The sequence below is a fragment of the Sturnus vulgaris genome, unplaced genomic scaffold (assembly GCF_052056855.1).
Source record: "Sturnus vulgaris isolate bStuVul1 unplaced genomic scaffold, bStuVul1.hap1 Scaffold_153, whole genome shotgun sequence".
NCBI lineage: Eukaryota > Metazoa > Chordata > Aves > Passeriformes > Sturnidae > Sturnus > Sturnus vulgaris.
The window spans coordinates 61,750-72,587 of NW_028276071.1; the positions used below are offsets into that span (position 1 = coordinate 61,750).

The following is a 10,838-nucleotide window of genomic DNA, read 5'->3' on the forward strand; positions in this document are numbered from 1 at the left end:
GCAGAGCCCCGTGCCCAGTTCGGCTTTCCCAGGAAAGGGAAGCCTGGGGGTGAGGTGCCCCGGGCTGGCCGGGAATGGGGGTCCGGGGGTCCCCGGGGTGACGGAAACAGGGGATCCAGGGGCTGCGAGAGGAGGATACCCGGGAAAGGGGGTGCAGAGGGTCCCGGAGCTGGAGAAGGAGATGTGGGGGAGGGGGTCCCAGTGCCCAGGAACGGGGATTCAAGGGGTCCCAGGGGGGCTCCCCAAATCCCCTCCCGGGGGGAGCAGGAGCTGGGTCAGGAGCTCCGGGGGAGAGAAAAGGGGGTGACCCCGGCATGTGGGGGACATGGGGGAGTCACACGACCCCCGGGGACCCCCCCTCACCTTCTCCCGCAGTGGAGGCCGAGCCCCAACATCCCCCAGCTAAGGAGAGAGGGTTCACCCCAAGAGCTGAGCTCTGTTTCCTTCTACACAACCATGGGGAAAACATGAGAAGGTGAGATGAGAAACCCACTTCTGTCCTGGCAGCACGGGTGTGTCAGCTCAGGGAGGGGAACACCAACCAAGAGAGTTCCACTAAAGTGAAGGCAGCCTCAGCCTCCCATGACCAAGGTGCAGGGTATTATAGAAAGCAGGATGACCTATTGGATCCCCTTAAAAAAACCTCTAGCATGTATGCCCAAAAAAGAAATAATAACCAGGGCTGGAGGGGCCCTGCCTCCAGCCAGGGAGAGGCAGAGGAAAACCAGGTCTTTTGGATGGTGTGGATCCAATGGCCTGGATCATCAGAGCCACAGAAATATGAGGCATTAATTGACACTGGTTCTCAGTGTACCCCAATGCCATGGGGACATGTGGGGCAGAACCTGTCTCCATTGCTGGGGTGACAGGGGGATCTCAGGAATTGACTCTGCTGGAGGCTGAGGGGAGCCTGACTGGGAAAGAGTGGCAGAAACATCCAATTGTGACTGGCCCAGAGGCACCATGTATCCTAGGCATAGACTTCCTCAGGAATGGCTATTACAAAGACCCAAAGGGACTCAGGTGGGCTTTTGGAATAGCTGCTGTGGCAGCAGAGGGCATTAAGCAGTTGAACACCCTGCCTGGGCTATCAGAAAACCCATCTGCAGTGGGATTCCTGAAGGTGAAAGAGCAACAAGAACCAATTGCCACCTCACCAGTGCACTGCCAGCAGTACTGGACAAATCAATACAGAAACGTCACAGTGCAGTGTAGAACCACGAACAGGGCAACCTACCGAGCAAACAGTGCAATACAACATCTCCCCTTTTTGTTAAATAAAGGGAAAAGAAAGGCGTTGGACTTATTCAGAATATGGATTTGCCCACCACTTAGGATTTGCAGGCAGGTTAGACTGCTTTTGGTTTGTCAGCTCCATGTGACTGACTCCTGAGGTAGGAGAAATTAGACTGCTAATTGCTTTGAAAATTAAGCAATTGTAGAATTCCGAATGCCAACACTATAAGGAAAAGAACAACAAAAAATGACAAATTTGTTTTAACTATTGAAGTCCACCACCCTGTGAGTCCCCAGCCCTTGAACAGTTCCATGAACCAATCCTCGGATTCTTGCTTCACTTATCCCATCAAGCTTTTCATGTCTCAGAGGGCTGCGTGGATGTTGGGAGCTTTTGAGGTCAGGTTGATGCAACAAAGTCCTTCAAATTGCTGGCATTGGTGTCCGTGCAGCAGCAGCAGCAGGAAGTCCATGGCTGCACCATTTTGCAGTGTGGCCTGCCCGGTGATTTCCTCATCCAGGAGGGAGCTGATGGCAGTGCATGTGCAGTTTGCCTGTTTGACCACCCAGCACTCTTGGTGGCCCAATTCACCCAGAGCTTTGGCTGCTGCAACCCCTGGAAGGAACAGAGGAGCAGAAATTCTTTTGGACTTGGCCCCATGAAAAATTTCTGAATCACAGTTTGGGTCCAATTGGTCAGCACTTCTCTTTTGAATTTTGTTGGCCAAATTGTTTCTGTGTGTCCATTCACCAATGAAGGTTTGGTTGGGTGCTAACAGGGACAACTGCCCCATGGTTCATGGCCCTCCTAAAAGCTGAGAAGGGATTCCTGCCCACGCCCAATATCCCCAAATTAGGAACAGACCCTTAGGGAGGCTTTTGGGACACGAATGGTGTGGGGTGTGTGCTGCAACACGACTCAGAATATTACACCACCTTTTGGTGGTGAATTCCTCTCGATATTGCAGTGTGCTGTGAAAGGCTTTGGTGCTGGATAATGGGCTGAAGGGAAAATGAATGAGCTGTGGTGCTGGGGAGGAACCCAACAGCTCCAATTCTTGGGGTTCCTGAGATGCCTTGGGCACATTTGGCAGCCACTCCTCTCTGGACCTGGGTTAGGCACAGGTGTGCAAAGCTGGCTGGATTTTCTCCAGCCTGCAATGGGATCCCCACCAGGCAGGTGGACATGGGGTCTCTTGCTGCTGCAGTGCACAGGCAGCTCTTTTCTTGTGGCAGTGTCTGTGCCAGGGTCACCCAGATGTTTTGGCGTGGCTGAGGGATGATGCAGGCAGCTGTCAGACTGCTCAGCACTAACACCATGACAACTTGGAGAGGGCTCATGGCGAGGCTGGCTGGGAGGCAGGTTTCTTCTAAAAAGGAAAACAAACATTTCAAAGCACTGTAAAGGTCGTGGTTTCTGCTGTAATGTATCCAGATCTTAGGGAGGTTTTCTCTCCTTTTTCTGGTTTTATCACTTTTGGGGCACCCAGCGTGGGCCTGAGGGGGTGGATACACACACATGGCCACGGCCCGAGGGAACGAGTCCAAAAGGGCCCCTGGTCTGCCAAGTTTCTGGGCTCCTCATTCAGACAGGTGGACGCTGGCACAACTTGAACTGATCACTGCTGTTAAAGGGACGTACCCCTGGAGGACTCGTATTCTCCAATGAGCAATTCAGGACATTGACAGTAAACGTGGCTTTGCAGAGCTTCTGTTGTGGTGGCATCCAGACTGTTGAGCTGCTCTGCCCAGCCAGGACTTGTCTGAGTGTCTGATGGGCACGCTCAGCCACACCTTGGCCTGTGGGGACTGGGGGATGTTGGTTTTATGCTCCACTCCCCACTGCTGGACAAACTCTAGGAACTCCTTGGATTTATACACTGGGCCGTCTGGGTCTTGATTTCCCTAGGGATCCCCAGCACTGACAAGGCTGCACTTGGTGTTGTTTGGTGTGCACAGCCTTTCTCCTGCGTGGGCAGAGGCAGAAACCACACCCAAACGTGTGTCAGTGCTTCCATGTACATATCTGAGGCCACCAAACCTGGGAATGTGTGTGATGTCAGTCTGCCACACTTCCCAGCTCCCAAGGCCTCGGGGGTTAACCCCCATGCCCAGCGATGGCGTGGCCTGGAGCTGGCAACTGGGACAGGCGGCCACAATGGCCCAGGCCTGACTCTGTGTTAGCTGGAACTGAGGGATCAGACCTGGCACGTTGGGATGGTATTGCTGCAGGCTCAGCTTTGCCTCTTGGAGATGTGTGGGAGATGTGCCTCCTCAGCTGGGGCAGCAAGGGACTCTGCTTTACCATTCCCTTCTGTGATTTCTCCTGGCAAACTCGTGTGTGACCTCACATGCACCACATAGAATGGATGCTCTCGATGTGAAACTACACAAATTAGCTTTGGGAGCAGCCTGAAGAGATGCTCATTCTCAATGTCTTTGAGAACTGCCTGCTCCACCCTGGACACTATCCCTGCCACGTAGGCTGAGTCTGTCACCAAATTAATTGGCTCTGAGAACTTCTCCAAGGCTCTCGTGACTGTGGCCAGTTCAGCGACCTGGGGTGACCCCTCCACAAACTCAGCATCAGCTTCCCAGTGCTGGGTCTGGGGATTTCTCCAAGTCATCACCGACTTGTGGGATGTCCTGGACACGTCAGTGAACACTGTGAGAGCTTTGGGTGGCCTACAGCTCCTTTTCCCATGAGGAATGAGCTGGAATTCCTCATTAAACAGCTCGTGTGCCAGAGCATGGACTGATATTTGTCCACTGTAGCTGTCCAGAGATAACTGGAGGTTGGCATTGCTCTGGAGCAGGAGCTCAAACATCTCTTTGGTCAACTTCTCAAGAGACTTCTTCCCCTCCTTAGAAAGTTTAACCAGGAGTGAATGCACACAAAGCCACAACCAGCCAGCTCATGCAGTCTTACCTGGGCCTCCCTGATCAGCTGAGCCATCAGCTCTTGTGGCTTGGTGATGGTCTTGGATCATTGATGGCAGAGGAAAACCCACTCTGTGATTAAGAGTGGATCTTTGTGTCCTTTGACCCATTGGAATATTAAACCATGCAAGTGTGGCAGCTTTGCCAGGACAATGAATTTGAAAGGCAGCTCGGGCTGACAGTGCTGAGCTTAGCCCTTGGCCAAAGCCTTCTGTGCCTTTTGGATTGTGGCTTCTGCCTCTGGGGTCAGTTCCCTGGGAGAGACCAGCTCTCTGTCCCCCTCCAATAAACTGGGGGGGCCTGATCCTCATTGGTGAGGCCTAAGCAGGGCCTGACCCAGTTCAGAGGCCCACACAGGGAATGGAGATGTGCAGGGTCTGGGGATCCCTAACGATTCCCAATTTCTGCAGAACAGCAGCGCACGCAGTGATCGCCAAGGCCAGGCACTGCCCAGGTGACATCCCCTGGCCCTTGTCTTCCTGCAGCTGGAATCCAGTCAGAGCGGAACTGGCAGGGAAAGCGCCCCCAGTTCCTTCCCGGGGCTCTCAGCATCGCTCCCAGTGCTCCCAGTATCGCTCCCAGCGCTCCCAGTATCACTCCCAGGGCTCTCAGCATCGCTCCCAGTGCTCCCAGTATTGCTCCCAGTGCTCCGCAGGGCAGAGCGCGGCTGCTTTTGGGTGTCGGTACCTGCCCGGGCCGGGCTGGGAGAGGAGGAGGAGCGGGAGGAAGAGGAGCAGCAGCAGAGCCTCGCAGTTTCCCCCTCAGGCTGCAGCTCCCTCGGCAGCATCGCCCCCCTTGGAACCCTCAGGTGAGCTGGGAGGGGGAGCTCGCCCCAAATCTATGAGGGAGGGGGGGTACCGGGATGGTTTTTTTACGGGCCAGGGTTTGTTTGGATCTTGCTGGACCTGGAGCCGGGGACCCCCGGCAGCCTGGAGGGGTGCGGGAGGTTGGTGCTGAGCGGGCTCCGGGCCCCCCGAGGCTGAAAGGGGCGCTGACTTCTGCAGCTGCCCTTGGGCAGCGGGACCATCGAACACAACGCGCTCGGCCCTTGTTTCCCCCACCCCAAATCAGGATTTCCCATTCCCAAACTTTGGCCGCATAGAGGAGGAGGTGGAGGCCATGAGGACGAGGAAGATGTCCCGGGAGCCCCAGGCAGGTGAGGAGGAAGCCCCTGGCCCTTTCCCCCTGTGTCCTGCTCCATGTCCCAGCCCAGCACGGCCCCCGGCTGCAGGACAACCCCCCGACCTGGGGGGATCTCCTTCCCCTTCCCTGTGGCACGGAGGCAAATCCCATCCTCTGCTTGTCCTTCCTGCCCCAGGCAAGGAGCTGAGCCCGGAGAGCAGCGAGGACAAATCCCCGCGGCAGAACCTCGTGGGAGAGGCCGTTTGCAGCGGCTCCACGGCACAGGAATGCAACGGGGAGGAAAAGCCGCGGAGATCCCGCAGCAGGAGGGGCTGCAAACCCAGCCCAGTGTCCTCCGGGGAGGACGGACCCAGCCTGGGCCAGAAAGGTGGTCAGAGATCATCCAGCTGCTGCTCAGACCTGGTGTTTTCTGACCAGCTTCGTGGCAGGGAGAAGCCCTACAAGTGCTCGGAATGTGAGAAGAGTTTCAGCCATTGCTCCAGCCTCGCCAACCACTTTCGGATGCACACGGGGGAGCGGCCCTCCGAGTGTGGGCAATGTGGGAAGAGCTTCATTGCTCGGTCCAATCTCACCTCCCACCAGAAGATCCACCCCGGGGAATGGCCCTTCGAGTGTTCCGAGTGTGGGAAAAAGGCTCGGAGCACTTCGGATCTCTGCAAGCACCAGCGCACACACACAGGGGAGAGGCCCTACGAGTGTCCTGAGTGTGGCAGGGCCTTTTCCAGGAGCTACGTCTTAACCAGACATCAGCAGAGCCAGCGGTAGCTGAAGCCCTGTCAGGGCCCCGAGTGCAGGAAAGGCTTTGTCTGCTGCTCCAACTCCATCCCCCATCAGAGGATCCCCATTGGGCAGAGTCCTGCTGTCCCACATTGCCTGGGATCTCTGTTGGGAAGACACCTGGCTGGTGCTCTCCATGTCCTCCTGGTTCCCCATAAGTGCCTGGATGAACTCAGGGGCAAGAACATCCATCAGCATGGAGACTAACATCAGGAATTCATTGGCAAGAGGAGATGGGGCACGTTGGGGATCCTTTGTGCACCTGGTGACTCCACAAGATCTTCTGTAATAAACTTGGTCTGAAGTTCCCACTCTGCCCACGACAGGAATCCCTGTGAATGTCTGTGACATCCCTGCTCTTCAGCAGCCTGGAAACTCTTGGAATGTCCCTGCAGAACTCCTGTGAGTGTCTGTGACAAACCGGCTCCTTAGCATGTAGGGACAGCTCTGCTGTCACCATGGAGCCGCTGTGCCTGCCTGTCACTCCATGATTCCTTGACAGATTAAAGAGTCCTCAAATACCCTGGAGAACCCCGTGACTGCACGAGCTCCTGGCTCCTTAGAAACCTGGAGATCCCTGTGATGTCACTATGCACGCCTGTGACCTCGCAGTTCTTTGGGATGTCATCATGGAGTCCCTGTCACTGCTGGTCCTTTAGAGCCCCAGAGGCAGCCTGGAATGTCACCAGGAAGCCTCTGTGGGTGCCTGTGACAGATCTCTGCCCCAGCAGCTGACTATTGGTGGGAGAAACTCCCTGGAGGGCCTGAAACCTGGAGGTTTCTTCAGGTCAGAGCAGATAGTGCTGGGCTTTGTCCCCATGGCAGGGAAAGATCTGAGGGCAGAGAAACAGTTCCTGCAGGGATGGCTCCCAGCAGCAGCCACACGGGCAGGGAGCTGTGTGAAACTCCAAGCAGAAATGTCATGGCAGGGAGAACTTGGGAAGCTCCTGTCATCCCCAGCAATGCAGACACCTCCCTCTGAGCCAGAGCCCCTGCTCTCCTCTCCCAGCCAGCAGAGCCTCTGCCCCAGGGTTGTGTGGCCCAGGGCAGGAGCCTCCTGTGTCATGAGAGCTCTGGCACAGCAGGGACACATCTCTCCTGATGCATGGTCATTTCCATCTGCCCAGCACAGCACCTGAAAGGGGCTGCCCCGGGATTTTGGCCCTGGGAGGAGCAGGGCTCTGCTGGGTGAGGAGGCTTTCCTGAGTGCCCAGCTGCCTCTGCTCTCCTTGCTTGCCTCTGGAGGAGAGGCACAGAGGTTTGATGTGTTTTTCCAGCTGCTTGTGCAGCAGTTCTTCCTTCCCTCAGGGCCCCAGGGCACTAAGGGGGTGGTGTAGCACAAGGCGTGGGGCTGTGGAGGGCCTGCTCTGACCCTGCCCTGCCGGGCACTGCCCTGGGGGCGTTTCCGTGGCCACAAACTGCCCCAGCCCCTCTCTTAAGGGTCCTGGGAACCAGGGGTTTTTCCTAAGGGTAAATGATGCTCATAACCCCTGGTCCCACACACACACAGGGGGCTGTCTATTGTCCAGGGGCTTTAGATGCCCTGGAGAGGGACAGCAGGCTTTGGGGAAGGTGCTGTTGTTGCTGAGCATGATCAGGAGAAGGGAAAGAAGCTGCAGGCAGAGGGGCTGCTCACCACCAAGTCTGATGGTATGAGGAGGCTTCAGGCAGAGCTCGGTGCTGGAGATGAGAGAGAGGGAATCCCAGAGGGACAATGACAGCGTGGAGAGTCTGTAGCCCTAAACCAAAGTGAACCCAGAGAAAACGTCCAGCCCCCAGCTGGATAAACATGCCATGTGCTGGGTGAGCAGCTGGCTCACGGGTCAGGCACGGGTGACAGCGCCTGGGGTGACACCAGCCTGGCCAGCTGTCACCAGTGGGGTCTGCAGGGCTCCACTGCCAGCCCCGTGCTCTTCAGCATCCTCATGAAGGACCTGGATGCGAGACTTGAAGGAATTGGAGGGAGCTGTTGACTCCCTCAAAGGCAGAGAGACCTTAAGAAATGTGAGAGAGGGGCAATCATCAACCACATGAGGTTTAACCAGGCTGAAGGCACTTGCAGGACACCCCAGAGCAGCCTACAGCTTCCTCCTAAGGGGCACTGGAGGGGCAGGCACCAATCTCTGAGCTCTGCTGAGCGGTGACAAGACCCCAGGGAATGGCTTGAAGCTGTGCCAGGGCAGGGTTAGGCTGGAGATCAGGAGAAGATTCTCCCCCCAGAGGGTGATGAGGCACTGAGCAGCTCCCAAGGGAATGGTGCTGGCCCCGAGGCTGCCAGAGCTCCAGGAGCATTTGGACAACGCTTTCAGGCCCTGGGAGGATTACTGGGGCGTCCTGTGCAGGGCCTGCAGCGTGACTTGGTGACCCTTGTGCATCCCTGCCAGGTCAGGATGTTGCATTATTCATTCCAGTCCCTGCAGGAAGCGCCACGTGCTGAAGCACCAAGGGCAGTTCCCGGCTCCTGGGCGAGCTGCCTGCTTTGCACTTTAGAGATCCCCACGAAAACATTTTGGGTTTCTGTGTTCTGAAAGAACACACAGCAGCGAGAGGGCCTTCAGTTCAGTGCTCTTTGTGGCTGGAGTTGGCCCAGGAATGTCCCATGGTGGGGTGCTCCTTTCCTACAGTCACCTCCATAGCGGGGCCAGGCCTGGAGTGTGGTGGAGGGAGCAGAAAACACAAAAGAAAGTTTCTCTGCATCCTCAGAACAAGCTCCTTGGAAAATCATAGCTTAGAGATAAGAAATGGCTTGTGAAATGACGAATACAAAAGGAATTTAGCTTCCCCCCCTTTGGAAGACCCTCTTATCCATCTTCAATATTAGTGGTTCATTTTCTTTTAGTATCCATAGGCCAGCTTTGAATGCAAAATCCCTCAGGGATTGGTCAGAGAGTAGAATTCCCTTGGTAATTGGTGCAAATTGTAAAACCCCCAAAAGTTATAAAAACCCCTGTAAAACAATAGCTGTTGGTATATGCTAGATAGGATGCCAGAATAGAATAAACTCTGGATTTGTGCCTCTCTGCATGTGCTGGTCTCTTTTCCCCACTGCTCTGAGAGCTCACCGTGAGTCACAATTCCATCTGGGCAAGGCTCGGGAATTTGCTCTGTCACTGAGGGCTGCAGGAGCAGCCTCAGGGATCCCAAAGGGACCCCAAAACCCCCCCAGTGACAAGTGTGGGGAGCAAGCTCCAGATCCAAGCACCATCCCCTCAAACCACACAATATTAAAGAATCTCCTCGGGAGTGCCAGGGGAAGGGGAAATTTGGGGCAAGGGGGGGACATGGCAACACCCCAAAAAGCCCCCAAATTGTCCCTCTGCCTTTTCCAAACCCGCCCAGGCTCACCCCAAAACTGCTCCAAACTGCCCCATCGCTTCTGCACGGGTTGGGGGTCGTGGGGGAGGCATCAGGGCCATCCCCGTGCCCAGCTGGGAGTGCAGGGGGGGCTCCCTGTTGGAAATGATACAACTTCTCCTATTTTCCAATGTAACTTTAATCAGGGCTATGTTCACCTCAGCCCAGGGGGAGGGGAATTGAAATTTCTCTCCAAAAGACTCTGTGCACCAAGGCTCAGTGAAGCCTGATGAACTTAACAGCAAAAAAAAAAAATGGAAAAGCCAGAACATCCAGAGGAAATAAATGAACATTGACAAACGTCACCCCCTGGTGACTTTTGTATTTTTGCCTAGTTTGGTAGTTTGTTTTTACCTGGTTTTGTAGTTTAACTAAATGTTGTATCTTATATTTTATATCAGAGTTTCTTTACTTCATTTTTCCTTAAACTCTTTAACTTTGAACTTCTAGTTTAGTTTGACCGTGTCATCAACATTTAATTGCTATTTAGATCACTAGGTTGTAGTAAAACATTGATTAAAAGGGACAAAAAATGAGCAAAGCTCGACAGTTCTAACTTCACTGGATGTTTCTCCTTCCCAAATCCATCTCTAGAAGTCACCACGTGTCTGGTGTCCATAAAAACCTCCAGACCACCAAGATTCAGCAAAAACCCATCCACCCAGGAGTTCCCCCTCCCTGGTCTCTCCACTTTGGGGTTCAGGGGGTCCCTCCTGTCTGGAATGTGTTGGTGTCCCCTCTCCCTGGGCTGCTGGGGCTCCTGGCAATCTTGCAAAATCACATTCGAGAACATTCTGGTATAAAATCACAGATATGAACAGAAGCTGAGCAAGTCAACAACGTTCGAAAACAAGGTTTGAACAGTGGGCCTGGAAGGGCTCAGGCAATGCATGGGACTGGAATGAGCTCTCTGATGTGTGAGCAATGCCATCGAATTTCCCAAACCAGGGAAATCGGGAGCCCAGGCAGCAGCAGCTTCACACACAGCAGTGACACATAACAGGGCAGGGCAGGCAGCTGCCAAAATCCTAACTTCTTTTTGCAATTAAGAATTTTAATTTATAGCCATAATACAGCCAGACTAAAAATACTAGTAATAATAATAATATTACTACTAGTAATAATAACTCTAATGTTAATAGTAATAATACAGCTAATAGCAATAATAAGAATTAATAATGGTAATAAAAACCATACTTATACTAGGTTTGCATGGCCAGATTTTGGTATAGGGGGGCTCCACGAGCACCTTCTGTGAGAGGCTGCTGGAAGCAGCTGCTCCTCATGAATCATGGTTTTAAAGAGTTAAGATTTTTCCTAAGGGTTGAAGTAGTTTCCATGACCAAGATGTAAGTTAGGTAGGTAAATGGTAGGTTAATGATTACTAG

At 54.1% G+C, this 10,838-nt stretch overlaps 1 protein-coding gene across 1 annotated transcript; it reads left to right on the top strand.

Annotated features, from left to right (window-relative positions):
- Window positions 1-5,163: 5,163 nt before the first annotated feature.
- On the top strand, window positions 5,164-7,065 carry ZFP41 (ZFP41 zinc finger protein). The gene is made up of 2 exons (XM_088157699.1): window positions 5,164-5,332; window positions 5,495-7,065. Exons 1-2 carry the CDS (start codon window positions 5,296-5,298, stop codon window positions 6,082-6,084), a joined length of 627 nt encoding a protein of 208 aa, XP_088013825.1. The 5' UTR covers window positions 5,164-5,295; the 3' UTR covers window positions 6,085-7,065.
- The last annotated feature ends 3,773 nt before the right edge of the window (window positions 7,066-10,838 follow it).